Source organism: Perca fluviatilis, chromosome 6, assembly GCF_010015445.1.
Source record: "Perca fluviatilis chromosome 6, GENO_Pfluv_1.0, whole genome shotgun sequence".
Classification (NCBI taxonomy): domain Eukaryota; kingdom Metazoa; phylum Chordata; class Actinopteri; order Perciformes; family Percidae; genus Perca; species Perca fluviatilis.
In genome coordinates this window covers 38,456,473-38,477,646 of record NC_053117.1, presented here as the reverse complement: position 1 = coordinate 38,477,646, position 21,174 = coordinate 38,456,473, and the positions used below count along the sequence as shown (strand labels likewise).

General features: G+C 42.8%; 1 protein-coding gene across 1 annotated transcript in view; it reads left to right on the top strand.

The window, feature by feature from the left end:
* Positions 1-20,079, top strand: part of LOC120560824 (glycerol-3-phosphate acyltransferase 4-like) — a 36,441-nt gene extending 16,362 nt beyond the window's left edge. The window contains exons 5-13 of the mRNA XM_039803692.1: positions 612-686; positions 782-871; positions 7,764-7,857; positions 7,968-8,083; positions 11,704-11,759; positions 11,884-11,969; positions 13,726-13,854; positions 15,172-15,251; positions 17,834-20,079. Of these exons, the coding sequence (XP_039659626.1) occupies positions 612-686; positions 782-871; positions 7,764-7,857; positions 7,968-8,083; positions 11,704-11,759; positions 11,884-11,969; positions 13,726-13,854; positions 15,172-15,251; positions 17,834-17,942 (835 nt within the window). The 3' untranslated portion in view covers positions 17,943-20,079. The remainder of the gene's footprint in view (positions 1-611; positions 687-781; positions 872-7,763; positions 7,858-7,967; positions 8,084-11,703; positions 11,760-11,883; positions 11,970-13,725; positions 13,855-15,171; positions 15,252-17,833) is intronic.
* Positions 20,080-21,174: the final 1,095 nt, after the last annotated feature.

Genomic DNA, 21,174 nt, shown 5'->3' with positions numbered 1-21,174 from the left:
TCCGCTCTGTGTCAGTATGCAGAGAGGACAGATAAGCTTGCGCTTACACGCTAAGACGCTTTTGGAACCGAAATTTGGCACCGAAAGATAAAGAATTTTTCGATACTCATAGGATTGGAATATTTTTTTCGATACCATAAAAGTATCGACGTTCGGTACCCAGCCCTATATCTGGGTGGTTACTCAGACAAGAGAACCTGTAGTACAGAAGGAGACTTCTTTGGCTAAGGATCATGTTCTCGCATTTAAATGCCTACATTGGTATTTTCACATATTGTGATGGAATTTCTTGGAATTTCTTCAAATTCTTTATATCCTTATAATCATCCTAAGCTAAAAGGTTATATAAGTCCGTAAACTTATTAAAACAAATCATGTCACGAAAAAATAGATGGGATGGCAATGCCCAAGACGATTGTGATTGGTTTAAAGAAATGCCAATAAACCAGAGCACGTTTTTCCTCCCATCCAGGAATGCTGTGTGGACTAGCCAGACCCTCCTCTGCAGCGCTGTGGAGGAAGGTCTGGCAATGCGAGACTTTTTGGAGACTATTTGTTAAGAGATTCCCTGTTGCAGGGTCAGATGTAACCTGCCTGTCCGTCTCTTTCAGGGTAACTCTGGCCTTCACCGGTGTCGGCCTCCTCGTTTTCCTCACCTGTCTTATCGGGCTGCTGCCAAGCGGAAGGTGAGACTGACGACAAGCTGGTCTGTTTTGATTTATCAAAAATAATACGTTGACACACGGAGCACGTCATGCTGTTCTATGCCTTTTTCTCGCAGGTTAAAAAACCTTCTGAGTGAGAAAGTCCATCTGATGTGCTACAGAATATGTGTCCGAGCTCTGACGGCCATTATCACCTACCATAACAGGTAAGGGACCTTCTCCCCCAACTTCCATCAGACGTGCTGGGTTCACGTCCGATGCAAATAGTTTTAGACTCCTCTTATAACAGAATTACTTTAACACAGCAGTGGTGTACTTCCTGGTAACATGTTTACAGACCCTGTCAGATAAGGTCAGGGTGTGCACCTGTAAAAGGGAAGATGTGGGAGTTATTCTGTAGTCTGTATACTGTATGCAAACACATGAGACATTCAGGGAACCTTATTAGGTCCGATGCATCTAACTTAGGTTATGATGTCAACAGAAATAATGGAAGCAAAACAATGAATCCATAAAAAACCCATAGCAGCCAGACCGGTTTCCTTAATATCATATTTTATAATATTTCCTTTTATTGTCAAGTTTTCTCTGCTTTTTAACCCGTCCAAACTAATTAGGAGCAGTGGGCAGCCACAGGCTACATCTACACTACGTTTTGGTTTAAAAACGAACATCTTTTGCTACGTTTACGCCTCACGTCCACACTACTTGGACGTTTCTTATCCCCTAAAACGGAGACATTTGGAAACACTTTGGTTTGAAAACTCCGCGGTTGCTTTGTAGTCTGTACGGACTTTGGGAGACCTTTTGGAAACGACGACGCACGTCAGTCAGTCTTATCGGTTAGGTAACTAAAATATTGATAGATAAATTATGTTTTCCAGTTTTACATAATGATTAATCACATGTATCCAGAGCTCTGCAAAGGCCTTTACTAAAACTAAAGGTTTAGCATTGCCAGTGTTGAAGCTGCAGTAGGTAAGACTTCTAAAACTACCTTTCTGTCATATTAGCTGAACCTGACCCTATGTTCCAGTAGAACTACATGAAGCAGGTCATTTAAAAATAAATCTGGCTATTGTGATTTGTAGTGAGATTTGCAAAAATCCACAGCTCCCTGTTCAGATGCACCAATCAGGGCCAGGGGGGTGTCTAACTGAGTTTCAATCACTGCTCATGCGCATGCATTCATTCTCCCTTGTGGGGGGAGGGGCTTAGGAGACCGTTTTGGGCTTTAGTGGAAAGGGGGGAGGGACTGAGAAGTTGTCAATGTTCAATTTTTTTGGTTAAGTCCCGGATCTTCACAACCCTACCTACAGCACCTTTTAATTATTGACCTCACAAAAAAAAAAATCCAATTTTATTGGGACAGAGCTCTGTACTGATGCGCACAAAAATTAAGGACAAATGGTGTCAATGGCACAAATGTTATTTAGAAGGTTTGACCTTATAAAGCATTATGCTTTTGGTACAACATGTTTTTTTGTGCTTTTTTTTAACTAATATTTCAAGAGAAAACATGTTGCAACTCATAGCTTTTCCAAATGCCATGCCATTTAATCAGAAGTTACTGGATTGTTTTAAACAAGCCGCTCAAATGCTGCTCGTCTTGTTCACCTGGTCCCATGATTCTTGTACTAAAACATTCTTCGCAGGCCTCTTGCCTTGCAGGGAAAGGGGTCTACGTGAGGTTACATAATGATGGATAAGTTATCTTCGGAGAGCAGAAACCAGGGTGTGTCAGCTCTTGTAATGCGAGCACCCAGAGTGTGTGAGTGTGAAAGGGAGGCTGCCTGAGGCTAGACTCAGACGGTCTACATTCATATTCATTGCAGCAGAGACGAGCCTCTCTTAAGCACAAAGCCCTCGTCAGTAATGCCATCTCGTACACAAAGCCAAGTCAGTCAAGCTACAGTCATTTTGTAAACATAAAATACAACGCTTGGAGCTGCTGACTTCACTTAACTAACTAGCAAGCACGTGTCTCACTATCCTTAACCCTGTTTTCATCAAATTTTACTAGATGAGCACACACACAACATATTGATCCAAAAGATTTCTGAATGTAGAAACATGAACAAAATACTTCTTAACACGCCAGAAGTTATTAAAAGTATGTAAAAAAAAAATAAAAAATAAAAAAAAAAAGTAGTTTTTGAGATATGCTAATTTTTTGGGGGCTTTTCCACCTTTTTAATTTTTGACAGGACAGCTAGGTGAGAAAGGGGAGAGAGAAAGAGGGGGGAAGACATGCAGGAAATCGTCACAGGTCGGATTCGAACGCTGGCCCTCTGCGTGGAGGCATAAACCTCTCGGTACATGTGCGCCTGCTCTACCACTGAACCAACCCGGCCACAGAGATATGCTCATTTTAATGAGCAGAGCGTAAATGCGTTTTGACAGTTTCATCTGCAATAGAACGGTGTCACACAGGCGTCACGTAACAGGAGAACGCCATCACGAGCGTTCAAAGTAATGCAGAAGCCTTATCTTTTCTGCAGGAAAAAGAACGAATGCTCTGTTAGATCGATTTTAAACAGGATCGTGTGAAGAACGACCTCCCGCGGCTGCCGGCCGTTCTCTAAGAGTTAAAGGAACACGCCGACTTATTGGGAGTTTATCTTATTCACCGTAACCCCCAGAGTTAGACTAGTCCATACAGACCCTTCTCACAGTAACCCCCAGAGTTAGACTAGTCCATACAGACCCTTCTCACAGTAACCCCCAGAGTTAGACTAGTCCATACAGACCCTTCTCACAGTAACCCCCAGAGTTAGACTAGTCCATACATACCCTTCTCACAGTAACCCCCAGAGTTAGACTAGTCCATACAGACCCTTCTCACAATAACCCCCAGAGTTAGACTAGTCCATACATACCCTTCTCACAGTAACCCCCAGAGTTAGACTAGTCCATACAGACCCTTCTCACAGTAACCCCCAGAGTTAGACTAGTCCATACATACCCTTCTCATCTCAGTGCGTGCTGTAAGGCTGTCTGACGGCTCCAGCAGCATCAGGCCAGCACAGAGCAGGCAGGTGACTGGTTCCAACTAGCCTACTGCTCCGAATTGTGACAAAAGTGACAAAATAACACCAACATGTTCCTATTTACATGTTGTGATTTGTAGAGTCACAGCGTGTACAAAAAACAACGTAACATGAGACACAGCCGTCTTCTATCCGTAAACAAACAAGTACTATATTCTTCCGCCTGAGAATATAGTTCCGGTTTGGTTCGCGGTTAGAAGATGGCTGTATCTCGTTACTTTTTATGTCACTACTCTACAAATCACATATGCAAAAAGGAACATGTCTTGTGTTATTCTTGTCTACCAATTGAGCAGTAGGATTACTGGAACCAGTCACCTGCAGGATCTGTGCTGGCCTGATGCTGCTGGAACCGTCAGACAGCGTTGCAGCACGCACTGAGATGAGAAGGGTATGTATGGACTAGTCTAACTCTGGGGGTTACGGTGAATAAGATAAACTCCCAATAAGTCGGCATGTTCCTGTAAGGGTGCAATATTGTGCACCAGTGTTACTATTGAAGGGATGTTGGCAGTGAGGATTTTGTTGCTTGTGAGTGAAGCTTTTTTTTTTGACATTTTATGCAAATGTTACAGAGTGTGAATCTAAGAGGAACGTGAAGCGGTACATGGGGTTTTTATAGAGTGGCTAGGCACATGCAGGAGGATGTGGAGGAGGAAGTTGATGTATTGTATTTATCAACTGTAGTTGAAACAAAACAGCTGCTGGTTAACCGCAGCAGGCTTGACTGAATCTGAAATGAAACCTTTGAAACAACATTTAAGTTGAAGCTCGAGGGACATTGTTAGTGAGATTGCTCATCCTGGTAATTAGAGCTGCAAAGGTTATTGGTTTAGTGTAACTATTAAATTAATCAGCAACTATTTTGTTTTTTTATGAAAAAGATTCAAACTTCTCTGTCAGTTTGTGAAATGTGAATGTTTTCTAGCTGGTTCTAGTCGTTTTACTGAACGGCAAAGGCAAACATTTATGGGCTCATATTATGCTTTTTGGCTTTTTCCCTTTCCTTTATTGTGTTATATATCTTTTTGTGCATGTTATAGGTTTACAAAGTGAAAAGCCCATGTGCGTCACATTGTAACACACGTTATAATGCTTGCCTAGCTGCTAGCGTGTTACTCCCTCAAACCAAGCTAGTTAGAGCGGAGGCCCGAAGAGTTCAGATAGCTGTATCGCCATGTCCAGGAGACAGTGCAGAATTAAAACGTTACGTATGAAAGATTAATTAGTTAACATTTAAATAAGGTACCACTCTGAAATGTCTTGCTCCAGTCTAGGTTGTACAGCTGAGTCGAAGCCATGGTTACTGGCTAAAGCGGGCTTGTTTTGGATCACACTAGCTTGCTTGTCAGGCTAGTAGTCCTTACCTAGGTACTGTCAGGGCACGCCCTCATACTCTGCTTCTGACTGGCTAGTAGTCCTTACCTAGGTACTGTCAGGGCACGCCCTCATACTCTGCTTCTGACTGGCTAGTAGTCCCTAATACCTAGTACTTTAAAGTGGACACACCCTCATCTCTGCTTGGGCTGGCTAGTAGTTTTTCTTGTACAGTGGGTGCGGAGCCGGAGGTGGGCTGGCATCGGTTGAAAAAGGTTTTTCACAAGCAGCAGTTATCCATCGGACTTAATTAACCAAAAAACCCACCGTGGTCTCCACATTCTTGATCGACAGAAACGTTTTTTGCTCGTTTGGGATCAGACTGGCCAGCGTATTTGAACAAGTTAAGCAAACTTTGTTGTCTTTTTGACATTTTCCCCATGAGTGAAATGAAGCTATAACAGCAATCTCAACTAGAGTTTAGATTCTCTGCCCGAGCCGGGCCGTTGTTTTCCGCCACTATCCCCGGGCCAGGCCCTTGATCAAGCATTACATTACATTACTTTATTAGCCTAACTGGGTGGGGAGTAAGCTATGCCATAATCAGAAATATTATCTATAGGCTATAGGCTATATTTGGGCCAAAGTAACAAATGTGTTCAAAAAGTTACACAAGTTGGACTACAGTTACAAAATGCAACACGTGTCATGCTCCTGAGTCTCCTCCTCTCGCCCGCATCACACCGGGGCTGTTGGGCCTGTATTGTGGAGCTTAAGTGCAACATGGAGCTTGATCGTCAGCCTTCAACGTCCTCTTTTGTTACTTCTCCATGCATAAGCTACCCCTGAGGGGGAGGCAAGTCCTCACAGAGAAATGCATTGGGCTTTTTTTTTTTTTAACGTTTCTTCATTCGGATCCATTTGCAATCTGTTCCATTCTGAATTTTAAAAAAAACAGCGCAGTTTACATGCTTCGCTCTTGTTGCATTATTCATTAAGATCATTTTAAACAGATTTCTGCAGTTCAAACAACTCTGAATTGTAGTTGAGAACGTCAGATATAACCGCCCACGTATTAGAAAAGTGTCGGGTTGAAATCGGGCTCGGACACAACGTGCACGTGCTCGGGTAGGGTCAGGCTTGATTTTTTTTGGGCTCGCTCTAAGCTCTAATCTCAACCAGCACAAGTGCAGCGCCGCGCTGTTGAAGTGTCTCCCCTCCCTCCCTCCCTCCCTCCCTCCGTCTTAACCCTGAAAATTCACCTCAAAACGCATCGAAAATGCAAACACAAGATTTTTGTGGAACTTCAAAGGGGAATAACGAGTAACAAGACAGATAACAACATTGAACACTACACAAACTGTAGTTTATTTTTTTCATTTAGGCCAGGGGTGTCATTTTCCCAGAGGGCCACACTGGAAAAAGAGGATCACACCAAGGGCCAGACATAGAGAGTTTGACGTACTTTTGTTAATGCATGTCATTTTATTTATTTTTTTACATTTTGGTAGCTTTTTTTCCTCATTTTTGTTCCGATGTTTTTGTGGTTTTCTCAGATATTTGTCACCTTTTTTGTAAATTTGTTGCATTTTCCGACATTTTTGTACGCTTTTTGTCGCATTAAGCCCTACAAAAGTCATCAAAGAGTTCCTTCTGGGGGGATTTCTGAGTCTCAGAGTCGGCAAATTGAATTGAATGGTCAGGTAATTGCAGTTTAAAAAACACTTTCCATGTGTTTTTGGTTTGGCGCGCAACTAGGCGGGCCAAAATGTATTGTGAACCCAAATTGATATACGGGCCAGATCTAAATCTGCAACGGGCCGGATTTGGTCCGCGGGCCTTGAGTTTGACACGTGATTTAGGCGATTCATTTTTTCCTGGTGACACAGGAGGTGCCAGATCCAATAAAAAGGCTCCGGATCCAACGTCTGAGGTGCCGGAACGTGTTCCGGCTCAAATTAAGCCCTGCTTACCTAGCTACTGAGCATGTGCGACTCCCAAAAAAGATGGGACAGAAGTGAGATGTCTCACTCTGTAGCTAAAACAGAGAGCTCAACACACAGGGTGAAAACAGGAGCTGCAGTACAACAAAAAATATGGTGTTTTCTGAAAGTTAAACCACGTAAACCTATTCTGGTACAACCTTTAAATACAATTATGAACCTGAAAATTAGCACAACATGAGCACTTTAATAATATTTGTGTCAACAGACAACCCGTCAACCGTGTAACCTGTTGATATAAAACAAAATATTATGCAAATATAAAACAGATCTGTGGTTATTTATTTGCTCAAGGGTCTGTATCATTTCTTGCGTCCTTCTGAATGTCTGCCATCACTGTCTGGCCTGTTGTAACACATGTTCCTCTCTACTCTGGGGCTAAAAATAGTGACAAGGGAGGAAGTGTAGCGCGCTCTCTCTCTCTCTGTCTCTATTTAAGATTGCAACTCTATCTTTAAGAATCTGGAGTAGGTTCAGATGCTGCATGCTCTGGGGGTCAAACCTTTAAACGTATCCACCATTGCTTTGTTTCTCCCAAGAAAACTGGGCAGAGGCAAAGCATACCCAAATTTAAAAGAATCATTTTGTCTCCTGACTGCTTTCTTTATTATTATCTTATCTTAAGTGTATTTTAACAATCAACATTGTTTCAGTTCTTGGTAATACATCCTCCAGGAAGTGTCTTCATGACACATAGTGTAACAGTCTTCCTGTTTCCACTTTTACAGTGAAAATAAACCCAAGAACGGGGGTATCTGTGTCGCCAACCACACCTCACCCATCGATGTTATCATCCTGGCCAGCGACGGCTGCTATGCGATGGTAACTCTACTGCTGCTCAGCAGGAAGCTGCAAAAACATTGACACGGGTCACTTTCTTTCCATTGCAGCTGCTTGTCTGTTGAAATGACATTGGTGTTTTGTTTTTTCAGGTTGGCCAAATTCACGGTGGCTTGATGGGGGTCATTCAGAGATCCATGGTCAAGGCCTGCCCGCACATTTGGTTTGAACGCTCAGAAGTCAAAGACAGACATCTAGTGGCCAAAAGGTAGAATTACAACCTCTGTTTTTAATTTCAGGTTTTGTTATTGTACAGTTTATCCCCCTTAGTCTATAGCAGGGATCTTCAACAGGGGGTCCGGGACCCCCAGGGGGTCCTCAGAGTCACTGCAGGGGGGCCTCCAAGTGATTGTTAATTTTTGAAAGTTTTTTAAAAAATGAAAGAGTCTAACATGATTCCAACATATTATTGGCAAATATATAAATCCACTGATGGTAGGCTTACTGGCCAGTAAGTAATGTAGTCACTAATGGCGTTTTCCATTACATGGTACCTGCTCGCCTCGCCTCGACTCTACTCGCCTCGACTCGCTGTGCGTCCGTTTTCCATTGCAGATTTTATTACCGCCTCAGCGTGGCTGGTCGTCAGTAGCTGCCTTAGTAGCGTTGCTTTTCCCAATGCTTTTCCCCGACTCATTTCCTGGTTCTCCGTCTCCGTAAACAACATGATATCAATGAGATAGTTAACGTTTACTGCTCCAGATTTCCCACAGTGGTCAGAAAGAACAGGGCAGACTCTTTGTTTCTCTGACATATATATGACTCTAGAGTCGCTACTCGCTTTGTTTCTCTCACATATATATGACTCTAGAGTCGCTACTCGCTTTGTTTCTCTCACATATATATGACTCACAGATTAAGTGCTTTGTTTCTCTCACATATATATGACTCTAGAGTCGCTACTCGCTTTGTTTCTCTCACATATATGACTCTAGAGTCTCACTTCTCCCTCGCTCACCAGCTCCACACACACACACACACACACACACACACACACACACACACACACACACACACACACACACATAAGGCGACTCGACACACGCACACGCACACACCAGCGCACAAGTATAAACATCAGGCCACTTGTATGCTACGGAGAAAGCTCTGCGTGGAGCCTCCAGAGCTAAAAAACACCGCTGGCTAAACTATTTAAAAATGTCGTCTCTGCTAGCAACGCGGTGATCAGTGACGATTCTTTCCGACCAATCAGCAGCCTGCAGGGTTTCCACGTCACCTTCTCGGCTCGCCTCAGCTCTAAACTCCCCTAAGGGAGTATAAAAAATTTTTAAGAAGAATTTTTTTGTTAAATTAAAAAAAAAAGAAAAAACAAAAAGGCAAGTAGAGTCGAGGCGAGTCGAGCAGGTACCATGTAATGGAAAAGCGCCATAAGGTAGCCATCAACAGATACAGTTCATCCCAAAGGATTGACTGTTTCACATCTGTTTCACATTTAAGGGTTAACATTAAAACAACAATTATTAGGCTATTTGAATAGCTTAGTATTCTATGCAAAAAATCTATCTAAATCTATAAATGCTTTAGGCTGCCCTAAACGTTGTTGTAGGACCAGATTAATATGCAACTTCATTTTATAGAATATATGTAGTAGGGGGTCCCTGATCCGTCTTTCAATTAAGGGGTCCTTGGCTTAAAAAACGTTGAAGACCCCTGGTCTATAGGATTTGTTTTTGCATTCAGTTAGAGTTGTTGCAAAGTAAGTTTTTATGTTGATTTTGAGAGTCTGTTGGGTAAAAATTCAATATTTTGTGTCTTAAGCCAAGTTCAGACCAAAGATTCGTGACAAGACGAAAGGCACACCACCTGTTTCAACAGCCAATCAACTCATAGCGAAGTCAGCTCGTCAAGTCGGTTACAAAATGTCAACTGGTTGAAATGGCAGAGTTTTGGACGGAGGCTCAACGATCGCGGTAGATGGTTTAGGGAGCTAGAGAGGGAATGAAGAGAGGGAGCTGCGTTAGAACAAAGGGGCAAATCAGAGAAATAAAACAGTTTCATCAATACTAGAAATGCGACTGTAGCAAGTATCTCACTATTACTTTCCTCACAAAAGCCTGAAAAATCTGAAGTTAGAACGGATATACAGAGAGACGTTGATATGGAGATGATACACAAGCTGTGTTCAAAACCGTTCCCACTTTTAGTCACTCACTATTCACTATATAGTGTTTATTAAATAGTGAACTATATCAGGTCAGCTGATGAGTCGGTAACGTGTCTGACCGAGGTGGGCGCGCCCAGCATCATGTAAACCAAAACATAAATACTTCAAATACTTCTAATACGTCCCTGAAACAAGCTGAGCACCCAGGAGGAAAGTAAAAGGTTGTATTTATATATGATGCATGTTACATTTCTACCGTTTTTAGAAACCCAAGCCCACTCCTTTTTCTTTTAATTCTTTTCGCGGTTACTTCTGCTGCTTCTCCTCTGGGAAAACATGCCCGCGTTGCATTGTGGGTACACAGGAGTAAAATGTAGGCTACATCGTATGTACAATCAAATTAGCAGTGCATTGTAGGTATTTGATAGTGGACTATATAGTGAATTAAATTAATTCAATTCAATTTTATTTATAGTATCAAATCATAACGAGTTATCTCGAGACACTTTACAGATAGAGTAGGTCTAGACCACACTCGGACAGACCCAGACTCTTGGTAGGAGGTGTCTGACGGTGCCGGTCGGGGGTGTGATGAACAGTGCCAATAATAGTCACAATAAAGAATTTTGAGTAGAAATAGTAGTTGTAGTAGTTCATGGCGTAGCAGGGCACTGTTGGGCGTTACAGGGCATAGCAGGACGTAGAAGGGCGTAGCAGGACGTAGAAGGGCGTAGCAGGACATAGCAGGACGTAGCAGGGCACTGCTGGGCATTACAGGGTGTAGCAGGACATAGTAGGGCACTGCAGGGCATAGCAGGATGTAACAGGACGTAGTAGGGCACTGCAGGATGTAACAGGGCATAGCAGGATGTAGCAGGGCATAGCAGGATGTAGCAGGACGTAGTAGGGCACTGCAGGATGTAGCAGGGCATAGCAGGACGTAGCAGGATGTAGCAGGGCATAGCAGGATGTAGCAGGGCGTTAACAGGGTGTACAGCGGCCGTAGCAAGTAGGGATGTAGGCCAGGATGTAGCAGGACGTAGTAGGGCACTGCAGGATGTAGCAGGGCACAGCAGGATGTAGCAGGGCATAGCAGGATGTAGCAGGACGTAGTAGGGCACTGCAGGATGTAGCAGGGCATAGCAGGATGTAGCAGGGCATAGCAGGATGTAGCAGGACGTAGTAGGGCACTGCAGGATGTAGCAGGGCATAGCAGGATGTAGCAGGACGTAGTAGGGCACTGCAGGATGTAGCAGGGCATAGCAGGACGTAGCAGGATGTAGCAGGGCATAGCAGGATGTAGCAGGGCGTTACATGGTGTAGCAGGGCATAGCAGGATGTAGCAGGGCATAGCAGGACCTAGCAGGATGTAGCAGGGCATAGCAGGACGTTACAGGGTGTAGCAGGATGTAGCAGGGCATAGCAGGATGTAGCAGGGCGTAGCAGGATGTAGCAGGATGTAGCAGGGCATAGCAGGATGTAGCAGGGCATAGCAGGATGTAGCAGGGCATAGCAGGATGTAGCAGGATGTAGCAGGATGTAGCAGGGCATAGCAGGATGTAGCAGGATGTAGCAGGATGTACGGCATATTGCAAGTTGTCGCAAGTTTGAACTCGTCTGGTCGCAAATCTTTGGTTTGAACTGGGCTTTAAGAATCTCAAAAAGATTTTTAATAATAACTTAACATACTTCTTGTATTTCAGATTAAGTGACCATGTAGAAGATAAAACTAAACTGCCCATTCTCATTTTCCCAGAAGGTGAGCTTGTTTAATATTATGATACAGGAAGACTTTATAATCAAACTTAATAGTCACCTTGTTTTCCTAAAAAACCCCATCAGACATAAATATTTATTTATGTATAAATACTCTACATCCCCAGGTACCTGCATTAACAACACGTCCGTCATGATGTTTAAGAAAGGCAGTTTTGACATTGGTGCCACAGTCTACCCTGTGGCCATAAAGGTGAGTCTTTCATTCTTCTCATTATCTGCTACATGTAACTTTAATCGTTAAACGTTTCTTTCATCAGTTTGTTCAACGTAACGATCACCGTGATGTCGCGCTAACACCAAAACCACTTCCGGCTAGACAAATCGGCAAAAAATATTTTTTTTCTGTTGTCGTTTTCAGCTGTAACAACGTGACATCATGACGCCAAGTGGCGTGTTACCTGTTCACATTTTGAGCTATCTGCGTGTATGTCTACGCCGTATTGACAATGAGGACATGCGTCATGGTAGCTTGCTGTCACGTGACAATTTGGGAGGTGTCTGAGCACGCCCGCCATTTTGTGAATCCTACGCTGTCGGTTGCCAGGGGCAACAGTGTAAAGCTGCTTACACGTATAGCCGACGGCCGACCGTCAGTCGAAATGATCAGTCTCCCCGTGCTGGTCCAAAAAGTGCCTCAGAACACACCGAAAAGACGAGACGAGACGTAATACATCTCTATAACAGCAGGCGGCGCTACTCTGTGTTGTTGCCCAGGAAATGGGAAAACTGGCAGCTGATTGGACGAACGCGTCACATGGGTTTGTTTTCTCCGGAAATTCAAAGCCAGACTGTCATGGCGGCTCGTTGAGAATACGATCTCATATCGTACTAAAATTGTTCACTGAGACGTGTTTCTGAGAACATTTTAAGAGAGAAATAGACCGTGCAGTGTCTGAATCTGTCTTCATTTCAGATCAACAAAGGTCAGTTTAAAAGATTTTCATCAGATTTTGAGAGACTCTAGTCACCTCATCCCGCTCCCCGTTTCCGGGTGAGTCCCGACTGCCCTGCCGCCGACTGAACATGTCAGGTCGGCCAAAATGAACGCCGACAGCCCCCCCCCAGACTGACGACAGCACGGGACACACCGAACAGACTCGAGTCACCGACTACGTTTACATGCAGCCAATAACCCGTTCAAAACCAGAATATTAGCAATAACCCGGTCACGCACGGCCATGTAAACACCGGCAAAAACCCGAATATGCTACCTGGGTTACCCCTTTTATAACCCGAAATTTTGGTCATGTAAACGAGTATCGGCATATCCCCATCACAAGGAACATTGATTTGTGTTCTGCGCATGTTCTATTCGCAAGGAATCTTGGTCTTTTGAGTAGAGGAACTTCTTGTATGCGCCAGAAAACATAGTTTTTATATATATATATATATATATATATGGTGTTTTTTTTGCGTGCTCTTTCTTTCGCTCGTCCATATATAATTTGCTACAGATCAGTATTACACCGTGTTGCTTTTATTCAATCTTAATAATTGTATTTACTTTGCAAGTACTTTTGTGACTCTGCATTTCGTTGTACTTTTATGTCGTGATATAGGTCTTGAAATTCCATTCGTAAAGATCTTTTAAAAAGGTCTTTAAAATGTCTTAAATTTGACTTGTTGAAACCTGAAGAAACCCTGTGGATAAACCAAATCTAGCGTTAGGAACGGCAACACGGTGTAGTCTGCGGCCCAACAGCTCCATTAGCTCTCCAAGCTAACGTTAGTCAAAGAGTTGACGTATGAAAAGCATCAAACATGCATTTTAGATGAAGGAGATGAGAGGATAGCCAGTTGTCCCTCGTCCCCGTTAGCTCAGCAACGTTAAACTGTACGTACGGGACGCAGGAGCTTTCTACCCAGAAGTTATCGTTAACAAACACTGTGGTTGGCGCTCTATACATGTATTGATAATTGATTCTGGTGTGTTTTGATCCTCGCAGTATGACCCGCGATTTGGAGACGCCTTCTGGAACAGCAGCAAGTTTGGGATGGTCAACTACCTGTTACGTATGATGAGCAGCTGGGCCATCGTCTGCAGCGTGTGGTACCTCCCCCCCATGTCCAGAGAGGTGAGGCTCCGTGGATAACTCTTGGCTTCCCAGCACATTAGTTTGTTCTTTCATGAGTGAAACCATCAACATGTTAGCAGGACTAATCGTTCTGCTGCATTTAGCCTAAGAGGCTAACAAGGCCCACAATAGCACCACACTTCCACGGTAGCATCATGAGGGTCCCTACATGTAAACAGAAGCATTGAGAGCTTTGTAAGTGTACACACGGTTTATTAAAAAGATAGTTTAGAAAGACACTACCGTTCACGTGTACAAGCAGGCACCATCTTGTCTCGTCATGACCAGTCGAACCACGAACGCCGCGCTTGAGCTACAGTACAGGCCAAAAGTTTGGACACACCTTCTCATTCAATGCGTTTCCTTTTTATTTCATGACTATTTACATTCTAGATTCTCACTGAAGGCATCAAAACTATGAATGAACACATATGGAATTATGTACTTAACAAAAGTGTGAAATAACTGAAAACATGTCTTATATTTTAGATTCTTCAAAGTAGCCACCCTTTGCTTTTTTTGATAACTCTGCAAACCCTTAGTGTTCTCTCAATGAGCTTCATGAGGTAGTCACCTGAAATGGTTTTACCTTCACAGGTGTGCTTTGTCAGGGTTAATTAGTGGAAGTTTTCCCTTATTAATAAAAAAAGCAAAGGGTGGCTACTTTGAAGAATCTAAAATATAAGACATGTTTTCAGTTATTTCACACTTTGTTGTTAAGTACATAATTCCATATGTGTTCATTCATAGTTTTGATGCCTTCAGTGAGAATCTACAATGTAAATAGTCATGAAAATAAAAAGGAAACGCATTGAATGAGAAGGTGTGTCCAAACTTTTGGCCTGTACTGTATGTTACTGGTTGCACGGCGTTCGTGGTTCGACTGGTCATGACGAGACAAGATGGTGCCTGCTTGTACACATGAACGGTACAGTCTTTCTAAACGATCTTTTTAATAAACCATCTGTAAATTTTCAAAGCTCTCAATGCTTCTGTTTACATGTAGGAATCCTCATGATGCTACCGTGGAAGTGTGGTGCTATTTTGAGCCTTGTTAGTGGTGTAGAAATAGAGATTTATTTTTACTTTACCCTCTGTCCCAACGACTAGCGTTATTAGCTAATTAGCGGTTTGCGCTAAAACTAGTCACATTCGATTAGCATGAAAACACATCCCAGAGAACGATAGACTCGGTACACATGGTCTGCATTCAGCACTTGCAATTCAACGAGAATTGCGTTTTATATTTGATAATAACTATGCTGTAAATGATTAGTGATGCCTGTGTTTATATTGATATAAGCTAATCTCCAACAGGCGGATGAAGATGCCGTACAGTTTGCCAATCGTGTAAAGGCAGCGATAGCCAGGCAAGGCGGACTGGTCGACCTCCTGTGGTAAGATGACGCTTATTCAGCGCAATGGTTTCTTCCACTTAAATACAAACCCTTCGGCCGACGAGGGATACCGTTCACGGTGACTGTAGGAGACTGTAGTAAATGTTGTTTATGGTCTCCTTTTATATTATTTACTGATTATTATATTGTGCACTTATATTGTAGGTGGGGGGGGCGTTTTCATCGCGGTTTGAGCAGAAGTTACGACATATTTGTTTGCTTCACCTGTTCACCTGTTGGTATTTTGGGCTTTGACAGAGAGGGGGGTGAGCCTGGGAGCGAGACACTTTCTAACACTTTCCACGAACGCACTTATTTTGACTCCCAAAGTAACTATACAATTTGGAAACTGCCGTGCTAGTTGTATTTCACATGTGGAGGAATAAATTGATTGATTGATTGATTGATTGATTGATTGATTGATTGATTGATTTCTGGATCAAGACAATAAAACAGTAATCCAAAGGATAACATGCTAAGGTAAAATACTTATTTCCAGCACGGTCCTTAATCGTTGCAATACACTCTCGAGCGTGTCACGGTGTGTTTACGCATCTCTCTGTGTTTGGTCCCTCGCGGCAGCACTTACAGCTGCAACAAGCAGCGTTTCTCACACACACACACACACACACACACACACACACACACACACACACACACACACACACACACACCCACACACACACACACACACACACACACACACACACACACACACAGACACACAGACACAAACACACACACACACACACACACACTGATGTGTGGCGGCGCCACACAATCAGCACCGGTCGCCGCACATTGCACACAGTGCTTTCTAATCTGTGGGGAACCCTGAACAGTGACCATTCATGCCAGACTGCGGTCGCGGCTTAATGGACATTTTCACGGCAGACACTTTGACTTGATGTTGCAGGAAATATAAATAGTCACTATATCGTCCAGGTCGATGTGTCTTTACACCCAGTGTTTCCTTTGGGATTTTTTTTTTTTTAGGAGTGGGGGCAGTAGGGATGGGCGATATGGCCTAAAATCCATATTGCGATATACATTGCAGCCTCTTGCGATAACGATATATATCACGATATATATAAATTATAATGGAACCATTTCAGACCAGGTTCCATAGACCCTAAGGAAAACCAAACTGCTAAATGTATTTTTTATTTTTATTTTAAAGAGAAAGAAACGTAGTATGTAGTTTTGAGAACATTTATTGTTCCAAACTGTAATTATACAACATAATGTTGCAGATGAATAAAATTCAAGTACACTAGTTGCAGAGACTTTGACAAAGAAAAAGCTTAAAGTATTGGGTGTCTACTCTTTAGTGCAAACCATTCTAAAAGGCCCTACACTTAGTTTAAGTCCTTAAATGCCACCTGAGATGCAGAGAACAGGAAAAAACTGGTGTCTGTTTAGTTAAGGAACACACACTGTACTGAAAATACTTTCAGTATTGGGCAAAGATGCACAAATACTTTAAATAAAAACATATTTCAAACAAAGTTTCTTACCTGCTGCCTTATATGTAACGCATTTTAGCGCACGGGCACACACACACACACACACACACACACACACACACACACACACACACACAGAAGAGTTTAGAAAATTCATCAACATGAATTATCGCGATAGTGCAATATAATTAAAATCTCTATCGTAGGCCAATTTTGTATCGTTTCTATTGCATATCGTCTATATCGCCCATCCCTAGGGGGCAGGTCCGAAAATCACCAGTTAACTTAATTTAAATTTGCGAGACCAGGTTTAAATGAACTGACAACATAAGTTATACCACTTACAGTTCTCAAGGACGCACACACACCATCTCACCTGGCTTATCATCCGGACAGATGGGGGGGGGCGCCACGGTCAAATCAACACAGAGGAAACACTGACACCCCTAATAATTAGTTTTCTTTCAAATTTGAAATTGCGATGATTGCTAATCGTGAAGACCGCCATTAATCGAATGTGAATATTTAGTTAAATGTTCGGTTTAAATGGTTTTTAAATGGTTAAATGGTCATTTTTCTCTCCTCTTTTTATTATATTTACTGTTTTTTTTTTTCCACAAGATAAATGCTGGAATTATATAACATAATCACCGATGGTTTACAGAATATTCAGTGGATTTCTTTATTTAACATGATCTTAGAAGGTGTAATATGTAGATGCTGCTGTTGAACCGAGGCAGTTTTTTTTTATTATAACTTTATCTTTTGTGATAAATGTTCTGTATTTGACTGTTCAATGTTCCACGCTTATTAAAAAGCAAACCCTTATTGTTGACGATTCATATCTATGATCTCATCCTTGTATGAGAATAAAGAGCAGTTTTGATGGCGTGTCTCATGTTATAATGCTCCATGTTTTATCGGTTACACAGTCAAAAAAAATCTAATTTAATTTAAATCTAATTAGATTTTTCCAAATTTTTCAGCCCTGGTATTAAGTCTGCATTTCATTGCTTTGGCTGCTTTGTCGAACCTCATCAGCTAAGGACACGTGAACTGCATAATTGTCTGCTACTTCAGTTCAGTCACTAATTTCCCACTTTCCCGTTTTTGTAGGGACGGAGGATTGAAGCGAGGAAAAGTAAAAGACACCTTTAAAGAGGAGCAGCAGAAGCTGTACAGTAAAATGCTGGTGGGCACCCCAGAGGACCGCAGTCGCTCCTGAAGGCCCCGCGTGGGGGCGGACTGGCTCAGTGACCCACCCGGGCACCTCTGACTCTTAACAGACAGTCGGCCTGTCTCTCTACTGGAGCTCCTGGACTTGGAAAAGTCCCTCTCTGGTGTCAGCAGCACTCCATTTGGCTCCCTCGGTCACTGCCTCAGCCAGGCATGTTCAGTTAGCGTCACTGTGGCGGGTCGTTCTGAGCCTGCTGCCCTTTGTGGGAATAGCTCGACTGAAGCTCTGCTCGCATACGAATGAAAATAAGGTGCACACAGAAAAAGAGCCTCGTCTTCCTTGTTGGCAGTCTCGTGAGGGGAAAACTTGTATTGTTATATATCATTGAGTTACTGTCTTTTGTTTGGTAGTTTCAACTTCTAAATTGTCATTTTAGTGTCATGTTTGTATCCCACTTTGTTAAAGTTACAGAGCTGGTTATACTTGGGGTGTAGAAGAGCGATATTGTAGATAAGAACTAGTTTGTTTTAAAGCTAAAAACCTGTGACTGAGTTGGGGTTCTGCATGACTGGTGTGTGTGTCCTTGATTTAGGACACAAAATGTCAGATTTTTGTTACCTTTTGAGATATTTTTATGGGCTTTTTCCAAGAGAAAAAAAAAAATGTTTAACGTATTTCAAACTTTGTGTTTTACATTAAGACTTGTATCGACACACTTGGTCACTGTAGGAGTTTCATTGCAGATGAGCTCTTGGTGTGTTGTCTGTTTCTGTATTTCCGTTGAATGTGTAAATCCTCACATTATGAAATAGAAATTGGGCATCCACAGTTACTCTGATGGAGCTTTATGGATTGATGTTCCAGCTAATAATGCAACAAAACTGGAGTAAAAGGGTTTATAGTCCATTCATTGGGATTGTGTTTGTGGTGCTTTAACAGGGTACCCGCGGGGTCTTAAAAGCATTAAGAAAGTCTTAAAATTGATAATCTCAAATTAAATTAAGGCTTTAAAAGCCTTTAATTTGGTATACAAAGTCTTGGGTTTTGTTACAAAGGTCTTATATTGTTTTTCCTTTCCTAGGATTAAGTTCATACCGTGACAAAATTAACTGTTACTAATGTAAGCTAATTAAAAAGTGACCGGAGCCCGTCGCTGGACGCACCGGAGGACCGAGACACGAAGTAAACACGCCACTCTGACTAGTACCGGGGGGGTTAGAGGTTAAACTGAGCGGAGGATGTGCGCAATGTGTCGCTGTGTGTCGGAGCCTGGCTGATAATTTAAATAAAATGTTTAGCCTACTTGTATATCATTATTTTCTAGGGTTTAAAATGTATACAGATTTCTGTGGGAATGGGTACAAAGTTGGCATTGAATTTCATTTGAAATGGTATTAAAAAAGGTCTTAAAAAGCCTTAGATTTAAATTGGAGGATCCTGGAGGTACCCTGTTTAAGCATTGTCCCTTTAAAGGCCCGTGGCACACCGGTAGGGACATCGGATAAAGACAATTGGTGTCCTGAATCCCTATTCGCACGGGACGGACCTCTAGTAAATTGTAATCATTTGTGGAGGTTGTCTGTAATCCTAATCCCGTGTGAATCTGCCATGTCTGTAATTTGTCAAGTAAAAACAAATTCCACCGCCAATAACCGACCACATTTCTCCAAACGCAGAGGTCGTGTGATGATCTTTAGTCCAGTCTCTGTGATTCGGAGTTGTATTGGCTGCGTTGGCAATTATAAATGAAAGTTTTGACTCAGCCTTGACATCGTATCCGAGGGATAATGTCAGTACATTTGAGTAAAATGCAGACTTTGCTTATCCCGTGTGAAAAGGGGCTTTTAACGTAGTTATAACGACAATTAGCTTATACATATTCTTACTAATATACTTCCTAACAGGCATCATGTTCTACATTGGCTTCCTGCTATTGCAGTGACCATCTTTCCTAATTTATTTGAATTTAACTCTAAAAGCTATTGTCCATCATCAGTGATCTTTCTTGTACTTGACAGCCTCTTCATGCAGAGGCAGTTGTAGTTTTCTGGAGATGAGGAACACAGATGTGGGAAGTTTCTCCCCGAGGCCCTCGTCCCTCCAGTTTACGGTTAATCAGGGACATTCGTCATTTAGATCGTGTCCAAATCTGTTCATCCAAATTAAATGTTCAAGAATGTGACTACCTTCTGATTTCAGGGTTTCTTTGTGCTTCTCACGCTGTCGATCACGTTTGTTTTCCTGTGATGCAGGCACAAAGGGGTTTTAAACTAACCTAACGTGGCTGCAGGTGAGGTATACAGTATTTTAGATACAATAGTCTAGGGTAACGCTGAAAGTATTTAAAGGAAATATCTGCTGTCTTTAATATATGTATAGATATATTTCTATGTATATGCAGTTCACAGTTAGCCTGGCTCCGCCCTCCTACGTACTTCCACTCTATTTTCATTTTCCTTCAGTAATACGTCTGGGTTTGCGGTATATTCACGTGTTTTCTCTGGTCAAATCTTTACCGGTCCAATCGGCGAACAGAGGGAGTGGCTGACAACGATGACGTTGAGGTCGTGACGTGCGCTAGTTTGAGTTTTAGTTCCGTAATGGCGGCGGAGAAAGATGCGAGCGAAGCCATTCGGTCCGTTGTGGCAACGCTGCCGAATATCCAGAAGTTAAACCCCGAGAGAGAACAATCTTTGCTGAGTTGTGTTGGTGGCCGTGATGTCGTGGCCCTCCTCCCCACGGGGTTCGGGAACAGTTTGATTCTCCAGCTCGCTCCGTTAGCGGTGAAGGAGTTGGCTAAGGCTAACGCTAGCGATGCTAAGCCGACGTACCAACCGAACGTTGGCGATTGGTCCTGGCAGATCCAGAGTGGCTCTGGGCAGATCCAATAGTTTTAAACTTCAACAGAGTACCCAATGGAGAGAGGCCAGACTCTCTGTACTAATGACATGGACCAGAGTCTGGTAGGACCAGGCTAATGTACCAGAGTCTGGTAGGACCAGGCTAATGTACCAGAGTCTGGTAGGACCAGGCAGGCTAGTGTACCAGAGTCTGGTAGGACCAGGCAGGCTAGTGTACCAGAGTCTGGTAGGACCAGGCAGGCTAGTGTACCAGAGTCTGGTAGGACCAGGCTAGAGTACCAGAGTCTGGTAGGACCAGGCTAGAGTACCAGAGTCTGGTAGGACCAGGCTAATGTACCAGAGTCTGGTAGGACCAGGCTAATGTACCAGAGTCTGGTAGGACCAGGCTAGAGTACCAGAGTCTGGTAGGACCATGCTAA